At 43.2% G+C, this 23,726-nt stretch overlaps 1 protein-coding gene across 2 annotated transcripts in view; it reads left to right on the plus strand.

Moving 5' to 3' along the window:
- cbfa2t2 (CBFA2/RUNX1 translocation partner 2) overlaps window positions 1-16,810 on the plus strand; it is a 37,161-nt gene extending 20,351 nt beyond the window's left edge. For both annotated transcript variants that reach the window (XM_022769603.1, XM_022769604.1), the window contains exons 2-11: window positions 6,557-6,715; window positions 6,960-7,201; window positions 7,388-7,477; window positions 9,576-9,760; window positions 9,840-10,093; window positions 11,901-11,986; window positions 12,299-12,491; window positions 13,806-13,874; window positions 14,132-14,322; window positions 15,072-16,810. In XM_022769603.1, the coding sequence (XP_022625324.1) occupies window positions 6,557-6,715; window positions 6,960-7,201; window positions 7,388-7,477; window positions 9,576-9,760; window positions 9,840-10,093; window positions 11,901-11,986; window positions 12,299-12,491; window positions 13,806-13,874; window positions 14,132-14,322; window positions 15,072-15,428 (1,826 nt within the window). In that variant the 3' untranslated portion in view covers window positions 15,429-16,810. The remainder of the gene's footprint in view (window positions 1-6,556; window positions 6,716-6,959; window positions 7,202-7,387; window positions 7,478-9,575; window positions 9,761-9,839; window positions 10,094-11,900; window positions 11,987-12,298; window positions 12,492-13,805; window positions 13,875-14,131; window positions 14,323-15,071) is intronic.
- Window positions 16,811-23,726: the final 6,916 nt, after the last annotated feature.

A 23,726-nucleotide genomic window follows, 5' to 3' on the forward strand; every position in this document is an offset into this window, starting at 1 on the left:
AAACTTCAAATCTCATCAATCTCTATATTCTCCCTTCAGTCTGACCTCATGTACACGTGGACACTGTTCGTTCTCGCTGTCCAACCTCTGCCAAACCTCCTCTCCCTCCTCCGCCTCCACAATAACATCACTGTGCCTCTTTTTACTGCTCATTCTTAGTTTTTATGGACGACGTCTGTCTGCCTTGCCGTCCCCTCTTTCGTTTTTTCTCTCCCGTTGCCACTAAGTACATTTCCATCCCTGGATCTCTTTTTTTTTCACTATGTGGCATGCTGGATTACAGCAGTGTTTTTGTAATTATCTCACTGAGTGACGAGGTTATGTGAGGGCTTCTCTCATCATCACTCCGTCTCGGGGAAATTTGACGAGTTCACTCCTCGAACACATCTGTGCTTTTTCATGTGGATGGAAGTCATATACAGTTCTGCTTTTTCCCATTTCTCCTCTTCAACGCTCGTCTCCCTCTCTCCCTACCTTTCTCTACATCTTTCTCCCACTTTCCTCCTTTACTGTCAACCTTGCCACCTCCCCGTCCTTCCCCTCCCTCGCAGAGTGAGGAGCAGAGTGTTGACATTGGGTTTTGTCCAAATATGTAGTCTACGGGGCTGGAAGGTGGTAATGAGAGCCAAGAAAAACAGCCTGCCTCTGAGTCTGACAACCCGCCTTGTCTTCCTGATGAAACCAAATGAAAACAGTATTTTCTATCCTTGTTATTCCCTCCCTCCCATTCTCCATCCTTCTCTGCATCCCTCCTTCTCCACCTCTGGCACCTCTAATTTGAAGACTAATATCTTATTCCTGTGGGTGCTTGTTTAATAGTGTCTGTAAAGGTGCTACTATGATAACACATAGGCAACTTTTGGGCCTGAGTAGGAATGCGGAATGATAAATAAAAAGAGAACGACAAAAATTAGACCCAAAATGTACTAAATTTGAAAGTAATGTATATATGGATGTATTTTAAATGACCCGTGTAAAACAGGTTTGTAAAATGAAGCTTGTGGTTATACTGTAAACCAGTATAAACCAGAATAACTGTGCTGTAAAACGTGTCTGATGACTGCTTCGAGTGGAAGTGAGGCCACTGTGTCGTGGCAGCAGTTGAGGAGGTGTCAGCTCCCAGGAGAGCAATAATATTAATTAAGTTGATTGAAATAAGCAGAAAGGACACGTGTTCCCTCATTTTCAGAAATTTGACACTAAGCACACTCAAGTCCTTGAACCTGTTGTCTAGCTGTAAGGTTATAACAGCAACCTGACACTGAGAGAGACCATACACTGTTGAATTATCTGTTTTATAAGTGGACGTGGTTGTGTGAGTGTCGGTGCAGAGTGTATTTGTGTGCGTGTCTGTGTGTGTGTGTGTGTGTGTGTGTGTGTGTGTGCGTGCGTGCGTGCGTGTGTGGGTGGGTGGAGGTCAGGAGGGAGCGCAGGACAGAGGAACAGATGTGTGCTGTATTGTGGCGGTGTGCGTGGACGGACGGGGACCAGGTGCAGCCTTTGTCTCCCTGGCATTTAAGTCCACTCGCTTGCATTCAGCCGCCTCGTGCCTCCCCTCCCCTCCCCTCCCCTCCCTTCCCCTCCACACCTCCCCCCTCCTTCCTCCTCCTCTCCTTGGAGGGGAGACAGAGATGTGTGTGTCTGTGTGTGTGTGTGTATGTGTGGAGGAGGGGGCAGCCTTGGCTTAGTGGAGGAGACTCCAGCAGTCCCTTCTGCACACCCCCCCCCTCCCTCCTCCTCCTCCTCCTCCCTCACAGGTGACTGTTGGAGGTCCCAGCTGGCCAGCTCTTGGCCGATTAGATCCATATGGTACAGGAGGAGGAGGAGGAGGAGAGAGAAGTGCCCATCAGTTGCATGGGTGCTAAGAGGGTTGTTAGCTTGTCCCTTTTTTCCCCTGAGCTTCACGACAAGTCCTCTGTTTTTACACATTTTCTCTTCACCTATTACTTTTTTCACTTCCTGTACTGTCATGTTATCTCACTCGGTCAATTTTCAAGTCAAATTGCTGTGGTCTCTGTTTTGTGTTTATTTTATCATTTGGGAGCTCTGTTAGTTGTTCAAACTGAGAAATTGCCTATTTGTTTCAGATGTGTTTATGGCTGGATGTGATTGGAGACAGGATAATGATTTTACACCAGCGTGTTCGGGAATATGCTTCTTTGCTGTTTTACCGAGCGTTGGAAAGTCAATTAGGTTTCATTTCTGTGCATGCACGGTCAGGTGTATGATAAGCTGCCAAGCTAGCCACCAAAACACCCGAGGTTTCATCCAGTGTCGGTCAAGTGACGACATGACTTCTTGCCTCTTACTACATTCGCACTGTTGTTGGGCAGAAAGCTAACTATTCCTTTTTTTTTTTTTTTTTGTTTAAGTCATTACACACAAGATAAAACATGTATTCTTGACAGCTTTGAAGTTGTTGTAAGACCTTTTAGCTAACTGTCTTCGTTTCCCCGTTCTTCCAGTATGCTCGGCTAGGCTAATTCCCCAGCTTAACATTCCCTATCTTTATCTTCTTCTCTACAAAATTTTGCAGTCAAGCTGTTTCAAGAGTTGATTCAGTCAGCTGTGTCGCCTGTTTGTGTGTGTGCGTGCACTAACATGTCTGTGTTAGGAACCCGCATAGTTGTAGCATTGCACATGCTGTGCATTGTCTTTTTTTGCTCACTGATAAATTAGTCAAGCCTGTGTTACATCTTCTCTCACCTCATCTGCAGTGACAGGGCAGCGATAGCGGCACGGCACAAGTACACACACAATCTCACAACACCGCACACACTTGCACACACATGCCTCATGACTCACAGCTGCCAACCTTTCACAGAGAGTTTAAACTTCAGAGTTAAACCATGAGCTTAATAAACCCTAACACTGAACATATTTATTTATACATCACATCAAGTGTAATTTATTTGAGCTAAGTCAAAGTAGGTTATCCATCCTCACTTTACATAAGGAGCTAAATGAACGTCCTCTGCGCTTTATTTGCCTTGTCGTTTCTGATTATTTAATGAATTGCTTTCAGTCTCAGTGGCGGCTCAGTGGGAATACCCCTGTTCTGTTCCTCTCTGTCTGTCTTTGCCTCATTCTGCATCACCTGCCGAGGCAGAGGCAATTAAAGCCGATTGAATGTTTTAATGCAGACGAGCGTCACCTGAAGCTGAACAAACAAGGAACACCTGGCTAGCAACAACAGCCTCGCCACAGATGCACATTACTTTTCCATCCCTGCAATAACAACTGTTGTAGAAAGCAAATAAGTCAGTCCAGGTAACGTACGAGACCGTAAAACTTTATATCTATATCATCTGTTTGAGAAGGAAGAGCAGCAGCCCAGAATCGTATGAGCAGACTTTGTAAATATTTTTGTCTTTATCAGTCAAAAATGTCAGAGGTATTTTACAAGAGTGTAGATGAAGCCTGGCTTGCCAGTGTTATCTTCAGTATACACTGGTCTGCTCACAGTGTTATCCCCTTTGATTCAAAGTGTTCTCTATGCATTATGGCATTTCCATGTAATCCTGTTGATGTGTAGTGAGGAGCTTTGTGTGCCTTCCCTTTGTTCCATTAGAGCCAAGATGACAGGTGGCATTTAGACCAGGCAAACACTCCACATCCTCCTCTAAGCCAATATTCACCTGAGTTAACATTAGACCACTTTGTGTGTGTGTGTGTGTGTGTGTGTGTGTGTGTGTGTGTGTGTGTGTGTGTGTGTGTGAGAGAGAGAGAGAGAGAGAGAGAGAGAGAGAGAGAGTGTGTGTTCTGTGGCTGCTGTGACAGCTGCCTCCCCTGACAGCCCTGTGACTACATACAGTGGACTCAGGTGCTCGCAAGCCAGATGAAGTCATCCAGCTATGTGCGCTGTCTAATTGACAAGCAGAGGCAATTCTCTATGGGCTGTCAGCACTACATGCACACACACCTGATGTCTCCTGTTTTGGCCGTCATACATCTGGCATGGCTAATGACAGACCAGTCCACATCTTAAGATTGTGTGAAAGCAGCTGCAACCTCATTTCTCAGCCCCATGCTGAAATGGATGCACAATAAAGCCATTTTCTCATTTGGAGAATCGGGTCTGGACGTCTTCCAGAGTTGGACACACATGTAGCACACAGCAGTCCTTGTCAGACGTGTTCTCACCTACTGGAAATAGGTGAGGTTGGGCACTTGGGTGAGAGAGTGCAGGAGGCAGAACATCCCACAAAAAGTACGCCACAGAAATCATAGTGTTTTTGTTTGCAGCACAACATTTTGCACCAGTCACATGACATAGAAACATCATCAATATGCCCACTTGCTCGCTGTGAATTCTGCAGACAATCTCCTGCTCTGTTCACACATGGGCTCAATCGGACATTACACAGACTTTGTGCCAGGGAGCTGGGTAAAGTCTGTTTAATGTCTGGTCCAACCGATTCAGACATTTGCGTTCTCTCATATAGCTCCTCCGGGTAAAGCGTAGATATGTTCAGGGTTGCAGTGCATGTGTGAAAGCTTTATCAGACATATGTTTCTGTCTGTTTTGCTTGTTTGTAGTCTATGGCCTGTCTGTCAAACACAATAGGCCTACAAGCGTGGCCTCTTAAGCTTTATGAGAATGACAGGCAATTTGGACACAAAACTCCTCTTCGCTGCCAGTGGAAAACTGTTGATGATGTGTCAACAAATAACTTATGAATACATTTACACTACTATAACACTACTATATAGCACGAGTTAAATGCCCAAATCCGAGGTCTTGTGTCTATATAAAGTTGTTTACATGGTAACAGTGTTGACACTAAGGCCATATGCCCCGTTGATTCTGTTATTGAGATGTCAGTCTAATTTCCTGGCCATATGGACAGAGTGTGCAGAGCTTTGGAACCGGTGTGTGTGCGTGCTGCAGGCTGCTTCCTGCGGTGCACTGGCAGACCGCGTGTGTGGTGGGTATGACAGTCCAAATGTCTGCATAGATCCCTCCTTCCTGCCCCCTATGTTGGTGAACAGGTGGAGCGATGGCAGGCAGGCCACAGGGCTGAGAAAGAGAGGGGGAAAGAGAGAGAGAGAGAGAGAGAGAGAGAGAGAGAGGGAGAGGAGGACTGCAAAACAGAAGGAAGAACAGTCAAAGCTGTATAATGAGTTGCAGACATGACAGATGAGTTGCATAGACGGATTCTAGGAAAGGAAAGAGGTTTGTTGTCAAGACGGCAGCAAAGTGAAAGTTCAGCTAAGTTTATTGTTTTTATGTGTGCATGCAGGCATATTCACATATTTTTTTGATTTATTTTGTAATTGAACTTTTCTCTGAATTCTTAATGCGTTGATTTCTGCGTGTTTTTACATATTTTTGCCCTAACAAAATCTAAAAATGCTTTTTATTCATTTAATAGGCGTGATTCCTTCTTCTGAGTTCTCCTGAGTTACGTGCTGACGGCTTAAACCTTCCAACTTAAGCCTTTATAAAGTGGGACCCTGTGGCTCAAGGCCACGCAGAGTTCATAGCTGTGAAAGAGATATACAGGGTGCCATTGAAGCCAAAGCCTTAAAACCATGAAACCACATTTAAAAAGCTGCTCTCTGCTGACCCATGACCTGTGAGACCATGCTTGTCTATTAATCGTCGATTCTTAGAAAAGTCTGATCCACTCTAAATGGAGACGGGACCCAGCCTTCATGGGTCTCCAGGAGACAAAGACGGCCTGTGATCCCACATCTCCCCACCACCACCACCACCACCACCACCACACACACACCCCCTCCACCACAATTTCTCCAAAAACCTCTTATCTGGTGGTCTCATTCAGCGGCAAATAGCATATTGAGAAGTTGCGTTTAACATTCAAAAGCTTTGCCGATCTTGTTAGCAAAGCGTGAAATAGCGCCGTCCCTTTCTCTCCCTGTCCCCGCCCACATTTTCTGGGGAGCTCAATGAGGGGGCATTCTTCTCCCTCACAATAGGCTTCTTCAGCATTTCTTCTGTTATTGATCTGAATGGTTGGGAGTGAGGGGCTAAACTTTAGACATCTGGTTCATTGATGGGGGTGGGTGGGGGAGGGCAGGGTGGTTGGTGCCCTGGCAGTAGGTGTTGTATGATGTGAAGTGGGTTTTGGGAGGAGGGGGGGTGGCATTTTCTTTTGTTACTATAGAGCTGAAGCTTTTAACCATTGAGTTTATAGGGAAAGTTAAAGTGGTGGTATTTATTGACTTATTTATTTGTCAGGATGACGCTTTAGTGAGTACCATTCCACCATTTCTTTTTATGGTTTTCAAGAAAACGGTTGAACTTATTTCGTACATTTGTGTGTGGGCTGTTTGTTTAACAGAGACACACAGAGAATAGTACAATGTGAAAAAGCAGAGCTGTATCAAAACAACACTTTACTTTACTTTACTAGCTAAATAACACACAAGTAACACATTTCAAGTCATTTTTAGACATGTACGGTGAGATTTGAGTCACAAAAATGTGGTTGTGATTTTCATTCACTGCTGTGTCCACAGGACAACAACATTTTTAAAAGCCTTCTGGTTTCTGACCTGCAGCTGACCTCTTTCCTCTTGTTTTCTGCAGACAGTAGAGAGAAGAAGAGCCCTGCCATGCCCGGTTCGCCTGTGGATGCTAAGACTCATTCTAGATCAGCCCCCAGCAGCAGCACCAGCTCCACTATGCCACCCCTGCCTTCTGTCAACCCCAGCGGCCCTCGACCGGCCTCTTTTTCCACCACAGCATGTGAGGGTCATTCTTCAATTCTTTCTTGTCTAGAGTTTGTCTGATTCCTTCCCCTATTCTTCCTTGAATAAGCCTCCGATGTTACTTACTACTTATGGATGGCTGTTTTTAAATGTATTTTGATAAAATAAATCCTAGTCTAAATGTATCCTGAACTGGAATTGTTGGTAATAATAAGGGAAACAAAAACAAAAAGTATCCTAAACTTAATTTCTCTCCTCTTTTTCTCACCTTCGATCCCCAGTGACCAATGGGAATCATCATTCCCCACCAACCTTGAATGCAGTGCCATCTCCACCGCAGCGTTACAGCAACGGACCGTCCTCTTCCTCTTCCTCATCGCTAGCTAACCAGCAGCTGCCGGCCACCTGTGGGGCTCGCCAGCTGAGCAAGCTGAAACGTTTCCTGACCACGCTGCAGCAGTTTGGCAACGACATTTCTCCTGAGATTGGAGACAGCGTCCGAAGCCTAGTTCTGGCCCTTGTGGTAAGTCCTTTCTTATCTTGTTGAAGATGAAGAAATGAAGATGTATCTTTGTAAAAGAAAAAAAAAAAGCATTTCATCTTCCCCTCATGACTTCCAATAGGGTTTCACATGGTGCTGTTGCACAGAATTTGGCCTTAAGAACTGGTTTGATGTCTTACTTAAACATCACTTTTTCCTGTCTCCTAGAATTCAACAGTTACCATTGAGGAGTTTCACTCACGGCTTCAGGAGGCCACCAACTTCCCTTTACGGCCTTTTGTTATTCCGTTTCTCAAGGTAAACACATCTTCATCCTCCTTCCCATCTTCATATATTTGCTTTGCATTATTCCGTTGGATCACTTCCTTTTTTCTTTGCAGCGATATTTTCCATCACCTTCCCATCAGCCTCGCGTCTTGCCTGTGTCAACTATGATTCATTATTAACTACAGACTAACAAGTGATGAACAGAAGGTCTTTGACATTAATATACCCCTCATTAAGGAAGATGTGAATAATCTATGGGCAGTCACATCACAGCTTGTGACAGAAGAGCAGTAGATTCATTACACTTCATTACAATGTTTCCAGGATACAATGCAGTGGTCTATAAATAGGCCTCTGTTTAGGGTTTCTAATTGAATAAACTGCTTCTCAGTGGTTCAAAGTAGCTATCAAGATTGACTTGATGTTGACTTGACAAGCAACAGATGAGTGTGTGTGTATGTGTGTGTTAAACAGCCTCTTGAGTCCTTTTGTAACCAGGGGAGTCTGCAAGAGTATACTTTTTAGGAGCTCCCCTCAGTAAAGCAGCCCATAAATCTTCAGTCAGTTGCACCGCTGTAACTTCAAGCAGTTGAAAATCTGCTCTTTTTCCACGCTTACCTCTTACTCACCTTTGGAGCCCCTCCAGCTGTCTGTCTGAGGGTGCTGAGACAAGAAACCTCTGTTTCCCTCCTTCTACTAATTTATTACAAGGGGGTGGGGTCCCCACAACTTAATTCCAACTCCTTGAGAGTAGTCTCTCTTAAGAAAGAGGGAGAAAAGGGGTGAGGGGGGTGAAGTGGACAGATGGGACAAAGTCAGGGGGTGAGGAAGTGGAAAAGAGAGAGGGAGAGAGAGGTGGGTGAGGAGGAGAGAGGGAGAAGTGGGGACTCGGAAGTGTGAAACATGCCTATAAAGTGTTCCCTTCCCTTTTTTATGGGTTCCAGTGCGCCATATGGAGCCGCTGTCCCGTTAAAAGAGCATTCAGCTGCCAAGGCGCCGCCAATCTAGCATCCGCCCCGCTGAACCCCTCAAGAGCCCTCTGCTGAACTGACACACAGCACATGTGTCTGCTAGCTGGGGGCCCCAGGGAAAGAAGGGAGACAGAGGAGCATGGGAGACGGGCAAAAGAGAGCACAGGGGTGTTACAGAGGATCGACTGCAAATTAGAAATATCAGCATCTTCAGGGTGAAGTACGAGAGATGCTGCAAGTATCAGTCAAGAGAAAAAGGTCGGATTAGATGGAGAAAGAAGTCAGAGTTTACAGAATCTGCTCGATGATGGTCGAAAGCGCTACGTGAGAAGGGGAGGTCAGAGTCACAAAACTAGAACGGTATGGTTATTTAGCTGGTTTCTCAAGAAACGGAGAAGAGGGAGTGAGGAAGTGGTGTAATTGCAAACACACCGGAGTCTGTTCCTAATTAGGGAAATGCAGGGAACAAAAGCGAGATGGAAAGATACGACGGAGACAGCCACAGATAAATATTAAAAAAAAAAAAAAAGAGAGAGAGAGCAAGAGAGGGCAAGGAATGAGGCAGACGTGGAGCCTGTGTATCATTTGTTTTGAAATGTTTCTATGTTTTTAAGCCTCTGTATCTTCCTGCATATCTTTGCTGTGACCAATGTGTTGCGCTCACGCTGGGTGCAGGAGGTTAGTAACTGAGCTTCAGCAGCAGCTTAGAAAAATCAGCCTTTTTCATTTGAGAGAGCAGAAACCACAGCCACCATGGAGGCAGCCACAGAACAACACCCAGACCCATATTGAGCCCTACAGCCAGACCTCAAGGAGTCAGCACCCCCCACCTCCCACCCCCCTTAAAGCCCCCCCTCCCTCCCAGCCAGGCATCTTCCCCAGGAGGTCTCTTAGTTCTGTTACAGGATGGTTCTGGTCTGTTTTCTCCAGATCTCCCATCCTTTTCTTTCACAACAGGCTGTTGCTTCTCTTTTTCTGTCTCTATCAGCCTCTGAATGTGTGGCTGATGTGACTGACTAAAAAGCATTATGGGATCAGCTAAGTGCATTTAGACTGGTACAATAATGCTCTGTCAAAAACAGGAAGTCTTCTTCCTACTCATTAGACTATTTTGCAAATTAGAACAAAAACTGACAAGTCTCTTTGTCTCTTGCTAGGCAAACCTACCCCTGCTGCAGAGGGAGCTGCTCCACTGTGCACGGGCAGCCAAGCAGACCCCAGCCCAGTACCTGTCCCAGCATGAGCACCTCCTGCTAAGCACCACTCTGGCCTCCTCTCCAGACTCCTCTGAGCTGCTGATGGAGCCTCCTGATGCTGCGACCAAGAGACACAGCCCCAGCAGGTTAGATCAGAACACAGAAACTGCTTCTATTAAGACGTGACGCTGGTAGACACAAGCGTGAACAGCGTTTGTTTTTCAGGGCCAAAGAGAACGGCTTCCACGAACGCCCTCCCGTGGCCATGGAGCCCGCCGCGAAACGGATTTGCACCATCAGCCCTGCTCCTCGACACAGCCCTGCCCACCCGGTGCCCCTCAACACCCAGCTTCACCCAACTCCTCCACCCTTGCAGCACTACGCCCTGGATGACATCGCAGCGCCGCACATCCTACACCGTGAGCACAGCCAGCGCATGCTGGAGATACGCGAGCTCAAGGACAGGCCCAGACTCCCTGGTACGTGATGCAAATTTACTGTCCAGGTTTATGGTCAGTGTCTTTTCATGTTAATGCTTTCACATCATTGGTGATGATAAAAAGTTGTTCAGTCTTCGGTTCAGTAGTTGCTCGACTACATTACATCCTTCAAGTCATTAAATCATTTAAGCTCATTATTGGAGGAATCATGATACTGCAAACCGCATAAACACAAAGACCTTTTACCTCAGTCTGGTTCTGCGCAATAGTGTGAATGCAAGTGGCTGATAAACACATTTAGAAATTAAAAAGTTGCTTAAAAACACACACACACACACACATCATATTCTGTGTGTGATAACGGGTGGTCTCTGTGTTTGTGTAGCCGCTCCCGTACGTCTCTGGAGTCTACATGTGTGTATAAACAGAGCCATACTGTCCAGGCAGGGAGGGTTGGATCTACTCTGGTGTATATCTGCCCTCCATTTGAGGCTTGTCAGCACACAGTGGAAACAGCAGTAGCTCACAGACTCAGGCGCACACACACACACACACACACACGTACAGACGCACACCTTGATATGTTCATGGTAGAGGTGCTGTGTTTACGAGGCCTTAGTCCCTTGTCTGACAGCCTCCCGCCCGCCTGCCGCCACTTAACTCATAGGCACACACACGCACGCACGCACGCACGCACGCACGCACGCACGCACGCACGCACGCACGCACGCACGCACGCACGCACGCACACACACACACACACACACACACATATAAACACATCAGTCCACACACTCATGGCTTTGAACTGATGAACACTGATGAGAACCAGGAGTGGAGAAGAGGTTGAGGGGAAGGCTAGCGTGTGTGTGTGTGTGTGTGTGTGTGTGTGTGTGTGTGTGTGTGTGTGTGTGTGTGTGTGTGTGTGTGTGTGTTTGAGGGAATCATTAGTCTCTTCAACAGGCCTAGTGTGCATGTGGCCTCTTGTTGGCTGTTTTTTTCTCAATTTTAAGAGGTTGTGGTTTGCATCTTTGTAACCAGTGTGTGTGTGTGTGGCTATGTATCAATGTTTTGGGGCTCTGCATTAGCACACGCTTGTATTATTACTTTTAAATGTACAATTAAATATTGCTTAAGTCACAGCCTTGTGTAATAACTGAATTGGAATCAGATAGTTATGCTGCGTGTGTGTGTGTGTGCGTGTGTGTGCGTGTGTGTGTGTGTGTGTGTGTGGTTGTAATGGTCCACACTGAGTGTCAGACCGGCTGGTTGTGTTTAGAAGTGGAGCCACTCCACTCAGCCTGAGTGTCTCCCTACTGGAATGCTGTGAGCTCCAGGAGGGGAGGTGCTAAGGGAGAAGTTTGGGGAGCGTGTGTATGTGTGTATGTGTGTGTGGTTGACAGCTGACTTCCAGATGTGTTCAGGCTCTGAGAGCTGGGAGTCTGTTTTGCATCACAGGCTTCTCTTTTTCTCTTTCACCCACCTTTCTCGCTCACAATCCCTCAGTCCATCTCGCGTCTTTCTGTATAATTTTTGCCCCCCCCCCGTTTAACATTCCCTGATCCCTGTCATTCTTAATATGGGATGTAAGATGTTGACTTTGACTTTGAAGTCACGTCTCTTCTGTCAAAATTCATCTTGTGGTGAAATGATGACGCAATCTCAAATTTTAAAGTAAAGTTAATCAGTGTTTCGGCCATCTCAACAAAGCTATGTGCCAATGATACACGCACCTAAACACAGGCACACCCCTTTCACTCACTTACTGTCACTTGTGGCTTCTCTAATATTAGGAAGAATGTTAATCTCATTGGCCTGTGGTCTGTCTTGTGTGTGTTTTAATCAGGCACTAACGGGGGCTACCGCGAGGAGCCGGTGGACCACAGACTGACAGACAGAGAGTGGGCTGATGAATGGAGGCATCTGGACCATGTAAGTCTCCCAGACAAGTACCACCGCTGCTAATGGGTTGTGATATAGAAAGAATGTAAAATGTAATTTGTTTTAGTGTGATCCTCAGCAAAACAGTGTTTTACTCTCTCACAGTCTTCACATCTATACTTCATTTGGACATTAGTGTTTTGCTACTAATCTCGGTTTTTGATTCATGACATGATGCTAGTTGTTAGATAGCATAATTACAGCCAATCCTGTATTTCTTTCAAAAATAAGATTAGTTTGCGATTCTTTGCTAAATGCAAAAAGCAAACTCAGACAATCTTTTTTTTTTTTTGGGGTCTTCAGGTGTTGAACTGCATTGTGGACATGGTGGAAAAGACACGGAGGTCAGTGAGCGTGCTCAGACGATGCCAGGAGTCGGATCGCGAGGAGCTCAACTACTGGAGACGACGTTCAAGCGAGCAGGAGGACCCACGCAAAGGAGGCTCAGGCTCCGCTCCCTTCTCCAAGACACACAGCCCTCACTCTGCAGAGTCAGGTGGGTACAGTTAATTTAAAATGAATTATGTTGGTATGCAGAACCCAATGATTTGTTTTTTTGTTTTTTTGGTGGTGTGGCCTGGTGTTTTTCACTCGAGAAGATTGCTTCAAGCCAAATCATTGGAAATTAGTCAGCTGTTAATACCCGAAGGCTCAGTTCACCTAAAATACAAAAGAACGTATTTACCCTGATAGTATTAACAGGTTGAACCGATCTTTAATGATCATAGATGAGCATCAGTCCAAGTCCTGAAAACCAGATATGACTTTGGCAGGAAAGTGTAACAATTAGAAATTCACACAGGGATACTGATTGTAGTTAAATATTAGGCAGGCGACCTGTTAACACTCAAGTCCGTAAGAAACCAGATCCAAACGTCTTGTGTACTCTCAATGATGAGATATAATGATTTTGAAATACATGATTCTACAAGCTCAGAGCACAAACCAGGACAGCCTCACTTCTATTTCATGCTCCATCTAGTGGTTATTAATAGAATTGCACCCAAGTCACATGTCAGTGTGTTAGTGCATCCCTCCACAGTTAGTCCCCCAGTCTGCTGTGTACTGGCAGTGTTCTCTCTGACTGCCAGCCTTGCCGTCCCCCTGCTGGTCCATAGTCACAGACAAGTGCCAGGACTGGCCTCGGCCATATCGGCCACAGAAGGGCCGTCCTGCCGTCCTGCAGGCTCAGAGACCCAGAGCTGGCTGACTCGCCAGAGCACCATCTGGGCCCCCAGCCGGGAAGCCCGCCTGCCTGCCTGGGCTCGGGCGGAGAAAGACTGAAGTGGGGGTGGGAAGGACGGTGGGGAGGGTGCATGCAGGCTTGGTTGAAGAGAGAGGATGTAAATGAAGGAAAAAGAGAGGAAAGCAGGGGTGAGGATGTAAGAGATGGGGGGTGGGGGTGGGAGGGTGGGGGTGGGGGGGGGGGAGAACCAGGGACACAGAAATGAATTGAGATGCAGGGAGAGAGAGATTTGAGGGAACAGACAGAATGTTGACACAGCTTGTTGGTTCGCATATTCCCTCCAAGCCAAACACATTCCTTTCTGAAGTTGTCAGATCTCAGATCAGTCCAAGACTCTGATAAACAACAATTACATTGGTTCTGTGGCCTAGATATGCAGACTTGTTTGCATCGACATTACAAAGATATTATCACTGCCTGCCTGTGTGGCCTTTCTTTGTAAGCACCTGTTACCTTGATTGAGCTGTCAGTCACAAACTGAACCATTATTTCAACAATTAATCATCTTAATATCTCTATAAGCCCTGGCAGGTGCTAATCCCTTCTGTCTCTGCTTTCCCACAGACTCCCAGCGAGACTTTGCTCCGCGGCCAGGCTCAGCATACGTTACAGATGAGATCTGGAGGAAAGCTGGTAGGAACACCATAAAATTTGAATTTTAATTATCGAAAAAAAAAATGCTACTAGGTTTTGTTAGACAAAGAAAGATAATCACAATTAATTTAACTGAAGCAATAATTGAGATTACAGAGAACAATTACATTTACATTTTGAGGTAGAACACATAAAATACGACTGTGTGCTGATCTGTGGTCTGTTTTTTTACTGCTGCTGATAGAGTTTAAACAAGGTGAGCTAAACATTCAACGCTTGTCTTCCCCGATGTTTAGAAGAGGCGGTGAATGAGGTGAAGCGTCAGGCCATGGACGAGGTTCAGAAAGCAGTAGCGGAGGCCGAGCAGAAGGCTTTTGAGATGATTGCTGCCGAGAGGGCAAAGATGGAAAAGACTCTGGCTGAGGCAAAGAGGAAGGCTCAAGAGGATGCCATCATGGTCATCAATGAACAGGAGGATTCCAGTGAGGTGAGCACAGATATAGGTTATGGAGCTAGTGCAATAAGTTTGTAGTCCTGCAAGAATGAGGGATGCTACTTTAAAGTAGGAGCAAAGGGATCTTACAATTAGATGTACAGTTGCTGCTGTAGACAATATTTTTGTATTAACAATAGATCTGATGACTCTAAGTGCAGAGGGTCAGTGGTAGTGATAAACCCACAGATAATTATCACCCAACCCCTCATCACTACCAACCCTTACATCTTTGGCTCACTTTTGTCACTCCGTTTGTTCACCTCATTTCCAGATGTAGGAGGTGTTTTCAGTTAAAAACTAAAAAACTAAAAAACTAAAACCCTCTGTATGCTATTTGTCCGGCACTAAGCAGCAAACTATATGGGTAGTAAGCGACTAGCTGGTGAGCACAAAGGAGCATTCAGAGTCAGATATTTCCCCCGGGAGTTAGTTCACTAATATGAGAGTGAATATTGGGCTTAGATTCATTAGATGGATAGAGACATGGCTCCAAATGAATGCTAATGTTACTACATATCTGCGGGCTGGGTAAATAGGCAGCTGTTTGCCATGACAACTTAAAAGGTGTTGTGTTTAGAGCTTGTTTTCTCTGCTTCCAAGTGGCCAGAAAAATGGTAAAAGCAGGTTTAAAGAATTTTATTTTAGAGGAGGCTCACTCAAATTCATGATGACACAAATATCTGCATGTGAAACCTTCCATTTTTGTGAAAGCTTACAGTTGTTCCTCCTTCCTTCCTCAGTGTTGCTGGAATTGCGGCCGCAAAGCTAGCGAGACGTGCAGCGGCTGCAACGCCGCTCGCTACTGTGGCTCTTTCTGCCAGCACAAAGACTGGGAGAGGCATCACCTTATCTGCAGCCCAGGACTTCAGGCGCAACCCAAATCAGTTTCTGCCATCACCGCAAGCAGGGTAGCCGCCATGGCCACGGCGGCGGCCGCAGCAGCGGCGGCCGGGGTGTCCCCTGTCGGCCTGGCCGGGGTTAAGGCCTCCGACAGCGTGCCTTCAGTCTCCAGTCCTGGTGGAGAGAAGGCTTCGGTTGCTTCTCGCTCCTCCACTCCCTCCACCCCCGCCTCGGCCCCCGAGGCCAACGGACACTAGAAAGTGAAGGACTTCAGTGGTCACCCATCCTCTTCCTTAACGGGGAAAGAATTGAATCAGCACCATGAGGGAACTGTTTGTGGGTTAAGTTAGGATAACAGATTTTTCATCATAATCTTTGGCAGATAAAAAAGGACAGATTATGGATGACTGTGTGAGTGATATGTCAACTGGGACTTTGGCTTTGGCAAAGGACAGAAGGACTCGTCTCAAATGCATCCATTGGAAAACAGATCTCCCTAACAGATGGAAACGTGTTTGTCTTCGTCCAAAAACCCCAAATCTTGGATCTGGGGAAGGGAGGGGAAAAAACTGCCGATTGATCTCAGTTTATCTCTGGCTGCGGGGAGGAAGTTATGAAAGGAAGGCATATGAGAAAAGGCAGAGGAGATTAGAAGACAGCGAGGTATGAGAGACGCCTCCCCTCAACTGAAATTCTCACTTTGTTGTGTATAAATTTAAGATAAGGAGGTGGTGGTGGTGTTAAATGTAAACAGTGTAATAGTACCAGCCATAAAGCATCTGTCGTCGTCCCTGTAGGAAAAATCTGACAGTAGACCACATAAGATCGTCTCTGCAGCTCTCCTGTATACATAAATATTTGCTCGCCAACTTTTTGTCAGGTTTTCTTATGTGTGAATGCGTGTGTCAAATGGTCGTGCCGTCAGTGATTATTGTAAAGCATATGATTACTTTTGTCAAAGCAATATTAAAATGAAGTGGTCAGGTATCTCAAGCCGTTTCTTGCATTACCAAAGTTTCCAGTCACTAAAGAGAGAGTCGTCGTCATTGCCTGTAAATGTCCTTGTGAACAAGAGATACTCATACACTAACCCCCACACGTCATATCTACTTGTATAATGAGTTTAGCGAGGAACTCTGGTCTCTATTTTTCATTTGCGATCATCAGATATCTTGAACGAACAGAGGTAAAGGGAATGGCGGCTGGATTGAGTAAGCGCAGGATTCAAGATTCAGTTATGACTTTTATTCCAGTTGCAGTTTCATTCTGGCACTTGTTCACATCACCAGTTGTGTATATGGCAGGGTCAGATGTTGCTCCGAATGTTGCGTCACTGCAATGTTTTCATCAGAGAAGAAGACCAATTTGTAGTACAGCTTTTTAAGCATTAAAATGCTCATTTGATGTTACGTTGCTGTGGCGCAGGTTTAGAGCAGCGACTCTCTCTCCCACAGAGAATCTCAGGAGTTAAACTGTATTTGTATGTACAGTTCATTCTCTATTTTTCTTTTTTTTTTTTTTCTTTTGTCACAGTTAGATTAAAGTCAAACGTTTAGTGCTAAACTTTGATATATCGTACTCTGCTGTTACAACTGAGACATTGTTGTTGTTTTTGTTGGTTGTAAGATGACTTTGTAAAGAATATTATGAGATAATGCCTTTATTTTGTGAGCCACGATTTTCCCTTCCTTCTTTAAACACGTTCTTTTGTTATGAGGCATAACAACTTCATATGAAAAAAGATATCTTGACATGAAGTATGAAATAAAGAAATAGAATTACTTCAGAACATTATTTATGTCTGTCCTGTGATTGAATATGTGCTGAAATGAAGGTGAACCCGATCATATCAAATCATACATCAGTGTGAGCTGAGTGTTAAATACGACACCTGTCCATTTATATAGAATTACATTTCCTCATCTCTTTCATTGAATTAAAAGTAAAAATGTTAAGAGTTATTGGGGAGCTACAAATGACCAGTAGATTTCAGTGTTACATGATCACTATGAACAAATATTAATCTGCTACATAACTTGTTTCTTAAGTTCAAAAACCTTGACACAAAATGGTATTAATTCAGTTAAATTAGATATTGCATCCAAAACATTGACTCTATTGTTTTAGGTTATGTACTTAATTCTGCATTAATTGGCCTCAGCCTTATATTATTTCTGAGCTGAGAACACTCTAGTCCTGCAGTATAAAAAGCACCAGTACTTTGTGGTAATATCTCCAGGACTCTTCGTATTTCAGATATTTGGTTTTGGGTCATTGGTGTCCAGCTTGTCTCTAAAGGTCTGCTGAATTTAATGAGGGCATAGAAGAAGAAATATCCATTTGTAATATTAAAGTAATTGCCATCACAAACCAGCAGTATATGGAGCCACAGATGGATCTCCTAAAAGCAGTGAAAATAAGAAAAATATGATATCAAGTTAATTGATTGTCTCTGTGTAACTTCATTAAATGTGTTCAAGATTTTCTGGGAAAAATCAACTCGAGACAAAAAAATGCCTCTTCAACAAACTTGTTGTTGGGGTTCTTCTCAAAAGCCACGAGTGTGTCTTATTTTTGCGTCTCTTGTTTGTCTCCTTGATGTTGTGAATGATTCAGTGACTCCTGATGAAATATGCAAGAGTCATCTTTGAATTTAGGTATGAGGTAATGAGGTGGTTCTTGCCAGGATTGAATTATTCTAAAGTGGGTGGAAGTTCTGTCATGTATAATGCATAATGTTTTTCCATCTCTGCAGTTAATTAATATTCAAGTCAGTTCACATTGAAGATCATTATTCAAGAGAGCAGTGGATGTAGAAGATGACTGACTTCAACAGTTACATTAGTCATCAGTCATAATTTTTTTACATCAAAGAAGCAAAAAATTCATTCAATTCAAAAGCCAACACGCAGTGGAAAGGTGTAACATCACGTGCAACCACGAGGTGGCAGTAGATGATGCAATTTGAAAAGTGTGACTGCAAAGTTAGAAGATGTCTACATGCTGCTGACTTGTTGCACCAGTCTGCAATGAGGAGGAGATGCCCAGTGAATCTTGGATCACAGTCCATGATTGCAGAGATAGGAAATACTTCATTCCACACGCTACCAAAAAACAGGCCTTTTGTAGTCTTCAGAGTTTTCTGTCTCTTCAACAGAACTTGAGCAGGACCCAAACAAAGTCATCCAGTAATGCTGAACACCCTGACACTACTACTACTAATACTACTACTACTACTACTACTACTTCTTCTTCTTCTAAAAATAAAAGTAATAATAATAATAATAATAATAATAATATTGTTTGTTAATCTATACCAATGCAGTACACCTTATGAGTTCATAATTCAGTATTATGTTTTGTATCTAAACTATTTATAGCTTAAGTAAAGTATCTAAAGCTGAAAAACTAATGTAGCAGACCAAAAACTAAAATTCTACTCATACCAAATGTAAATGTTAAAGTACTAGTAAAAGCAATACTCAGTCCTGCACTGAAACTATTACTCAAGTAAAAGTATGTAAGTATTGAAAGTAAAATTAAATGCCCTGCTGTGAGTGTTTTACCTATCATATTACTGGGTTACCACAAGTGATGCATTATTGTCTATGCAGCATTTTGCTGTTGTAGTTGATCAGGCTGGAGCTCATTTTAACCATTCAATATATAGTTGGTTTGTTTAATCTATAACTATTCATCATATTTAATAAACTCATCATAAGTTTTGTATGAAAAATCAAAATCTGAAAAGTTACTGCAGCTGTCAATTACATGTAGTGGATAATATATTTCCCTCTGAAATATAGGGGAATAAAAGTATGTATTGCATAAAGTGATAAACAACAAATAAAGAATAAAAACCTCACATTTGTACTAAAGTACAGTGTGTGACTAAATATCTAGTTACGGTTAGCTAAGGCATAGTTCTCAGCTCTCAGATGAGGATAATAAATCTGAACAAAAGCAGCTACTGTAGTTTGTCTTTCCATGTAGTGTTATCTTTGTAAGCACAGATATACAAAGGACCGTGCTTACAAAGTGCATTTACTAATCATTAGTTAATCTAAAAATGAATATGACTCATCTTTTATCTAGATGTAATTTTGTGAGTCAGCGTGTGTGCCAGAATCACTGTTGTTGTTTATTTCTGTGCCTGTCTCGTAACAGGATCGTGACGTTTACTTTATGCTGAAGATAATACACTGAGTGGTTTCATGCTGTGGCTCAGATGCTGGTTTTCTATTTGATTATTATGGATCTGTACATGCAATTCCCTTCCACGCTATATGAATACTGTATATACAGTGCACAGCGTAGGCCTATGCAAGAACTTCTTCTGTTTAAGCACGGTGCTGTTTACAAGTGACTTTTGTCAGTGTGTTCCATCTTGTCATCTTGTTCTGTTCTGCATCAAAGACGTTCTGTTGGTTATTATTTTTATGAGTTGGCAGTTAATTGCATCTGCCCAGAGGAAAGAGGAAAAAGTAGAGTCAGCAAACGTACACAGTTGTGTTTGTGTGTATGTGTCGGTCTGTGTTCATTGGGGACAGAGGGGCAGTGTGTGCCGAGTTCCTTCTGCTGGTTTCTTGGCAAAAAAATGCTACTACACAATGTTGTAATGATTGTGGGGAGAGACTGGTTTAATTATGTGCCTGGTTTCTGTCCCAACGTCTAGCTGGAGGCGGAGTAATGGATGTCACTTTAGATTCTCGTTTCCAAAGCTCCTCTCATGATGCCTAAAATACAAGCCACAGAATGCAAAGCGGAGATACAGAAAACATATTTTTCTCTTTCTTTCACTCCCTACCCGTCCCCTCTTTTCATCCTTCATCTCTGATTTTCCCACTGTTCTGATGGCTGTAGTTTTTAATATCATCTACTTTGATAACAACACTGAAGATGATATAGTTCCTGACATGTGCATCTGTATGTTATATAACAGCATTTAATTGGTTTTATTTCATGAGTCATAAATATCCCACACAGTAGAGGAATTACATCCAACAATTTAACTACAATGACCTTTAAAGACGCAGCAGTTTTGTCACAACACAATTACACTGAACCTTTGACAAGTTAACTCTTTCATACTTATTTGTCTTTCCACTTCCGGAACACTTCAAGTTTTTGTTTTCCGGCTGCTGGCTCATCTTTCCTTTAAAGAGATGAGAGAGGTAGATCTTCTCATCTTTATGCAAGAAAGTGAAAAAGCACATTCCCCAAAATGTCGAACTATTCCTTTAACCACTCTAGTGTGATCAAATGTGCAACCATTGTCCTGATGTAATCTAAATACATTTCTCAGAAAACAACATTATTTGGAGAGCTTCTTAATGACGAATAGGTTACAGTGCTCCAATGTGAACTAGATGCTGCACAGGAAAGAGTGGTACCCAGTGGATGACTTAATAACCCATCTAATGTAGGCCCCTACTGTACAGCAGTTGTCCTATAGCTGAGTGTTCAAAGGGTTTCACAGACAGATATAAAACCGTGTTGGCTTTATGCATCATGAGGAGATAAGATGAGAACTATAAACAGTAGCAACAAGACTAAGAGTCTGCAGCCACTTTATTTCTGTGAGGACACACTTATGCATAATTGTTCTTTGACCTAAATGCAAACATTATCATGCTACAATGCTCTCAATGACAATGATGGTGAAGCAGCTATACCATACTCCCTATCTTAATTTAGCATACTGGCATGCTAACATATGTTTTACACGAGTATAAAACCGTATAAAATGGCAAGTCGATCACGCTCACAGACATGCGATGAGAGCAGGGTAAAGCAAGAAGTTCACAACATTACAAAGTCATAAATCCAGTGCTGAGCAAACAAAACAGAATTTAGCTGTGCATAGGGAGCTTTCATTGTGTCTTTCACCTCCGCTCAATGTAATGCTTAAATTATACGATCGCGTTGGAGGATCTGCCATAGATCATCATCACAGAGACATGAGGACGTTAGAGTGATATCTTAGTCCCATGCTGGAGTCTGGACATCACATGACACTGAAATCCCATTCTGATGATATATCTCTCCATCCTAATCCATCTTTTCCACCCCCCAAACCCCTCTCACTCTGTCTGCCCCTCTGTAAAATTTGCAAAAGCTTTTTTGACAGCATGCTATTATGAACACTTAATGTTCTTCAAGGTCAGGAGTGATTTACAGTAATTGATTTTGAGACACTACTTCTGCTGCAAGGGACCTACATCAAAACACAACAACAACAAGACAAGCATAAAATGTAACTTTCAAATCTTCTGCATAAAAAAAAAAAAAAACACAAAGAAACTGCTCTTGCAAAAACTATTTTTTGTTTAAACTGTTAGATCTTATGAACACTATTAGCTTAGGATAATAAACAGCTGTTTAGCAAATCTCGAGTCAGTGTGACGAGTCTCTCAGTCAACAAGAATGAGTGACTCAGTCTTTCAGAGACGAGACTCTGAGCATGTTACCTCCTACACAATAAAGTTTCCAGGGTGAAAAGAAACAGAGAAAGTGAGGCATGAAATAGGACAACAGCTACTGCTTTGTCACCTTTGGCCTCCAGTCTTTGGATCTCTGTGGAGATGAGTTGCACATGAACATCAACAAAAAAAAAAATATATATATATATATCTAGTGTCCTCTTTAATTTCCATGTATCTTATCTTTTTATTTATTGTATAGTGACTTATCTTCCCCATGAGCTAAATACTAACTCTGAAGTTATAATTGGTTTTACGTATCACATATGGTAAACCGCTTCTCTGACGTCATACAGGCTTCAAAAATTGTGTGTGAGCTTACATATTGTGTTTTAAAATATCTGATACGGACATCTTGTACTGTTGTGTTGGCATTCTTCCAAGGTTTTCTGCTGTCCCCTACAGAGAGGTAACACAAGATTTTACTTTAAATGCCTTCTGTGTGTTGCCTTCTGCACAATAAGGTAACCAAGACAGAGAAAATGGCAGTAGAGAGGAATGAAACAGGACAACAAATGTCATTTGGTCACCTTAGCGCAGGCCCTTGGCGCTCTGAAGTGATGAGGTATGTTTTCACACATCAGAACCAAGGGCACCTGCCTGAAAGGGAATAAAAAGGCCTGTATATATATTATTTTTCACTGCTAAAGGAGGGGTGCACAGAGAGGCAGCAGTGTTATTCAGAGAACTGTATGATTTGAAATAACTGCACAAGGTCTGAACCTTGACTTTGGCTATTCATTGGTATCCCACATACTTCACAACACAGAAAAGCCTGTTTCACAATCAGGAAATACATAATAGGAAAATATCACATAGTTGGAATGAATAGGGTATGGATATGTGCCAGTGCTGTTAACTTAGTATTGAACAATGGCTCACATTTATGCAGTAAAAATCCAATAGAGTCAAAGAAGCTGGTTTGTGCTCACTCCATGTTGTTTCAGTATCACATTGGAATATATTGTATAACTACACGACGAAATCTCCTGAGACTTTGAGAGAAAAACGCATTCCACAGTGGGTTCAATATAAACATTTCTCATCCAGCAGCAGCAGCAGCAGCAGCAGCAGCAGTAGCAGCACAGGAACCCTACAGTGTGCAAAAATGGAATGGAGGCTGTGCGAATTAATCCCTGCTGTATCTCCAAGGTATATAATAAATCAGGTAGAATACAAAGCATCAGCTATAGCAGGAGATGAATTAATTTTTTGTGTGTTGCAGGAGTTTCAGAGGAGCTGGATTCATTTTGTTATAAACTGAAATCAAACCCTATTTTTGGGTTAATACTACTGGTCATCATTTTCCCCCAGCAATAGCCATTAAATGTATTAATACATTTATTCATTACCTCTATATATTGTGGTTTTCATTGTTAGTGTCGGGGTATGCCATCCCTGCACTGGATTCAATTACCTACCTATGCACAGGGGATTTCACTGGAAGCCTCACTGAGCTGTAACTGACAGGTGTGAACGTAGAATCAATTCTCTCATCTAACACTCCACCAGGAAGTAAATTAGGGCACTGCCCTCATCAAAATATCAAACTATTATCTCAACATCAGAGAAACTGATATGAATGAATTGTACTTTAAACACCAGGCTTTCAATTAGTTTCATAGAAGCTACATTTATCAGTTTTTTTTTTTTTTGGAGGAACAGTTGATACAAAGTCTATGTTCTGTAAAAGTGAAATGTTCCAATGATCTGTTTATGTTTAGAAAATTACATTCCATTGCTCGTCTGCCTGTGGCGTCCCGCGTGCTGGAAGTATTTCTACTTCTGCTACTTCAAACCCCAACAGGCTTTTTTTTTTTTTTTTGCTTCCTATGATTTACCATGAATTAGACTCTCTTCTTGGTAACAGATGTAGTGGTGACACATGCCCCTCGAGGTTTTGAAGAATAGATGCGGAACAGGATGTGTGGGTACACGTCCCCACATCCTCATCTACATGGCTGCCCCGATGGCCACTACATATTCATTCCGCCTTACCAGCAGCCTGCCTGACAGGAGGCTAAAGATGAGAGGGTTTCATTTCGCCAGCATCAATCATGCAATCAAATATTA

Source organism: Seriola dumerili, unplaced genomic scaffold (assembly GCF_002260705.1).
Source record: "Seriola dumerili isolate Sdu_G_001 unplaced genomic scaffold, Sdu_1.0 BDQW01004171.1, whole genome shotgun sequence".
Classification (NCBI taxonomy): Eukaryota; Metazoa; Chordata; class Actinopteri; order Carangiformes; family Carangidae; genus Seriola; species Seriola dumerili.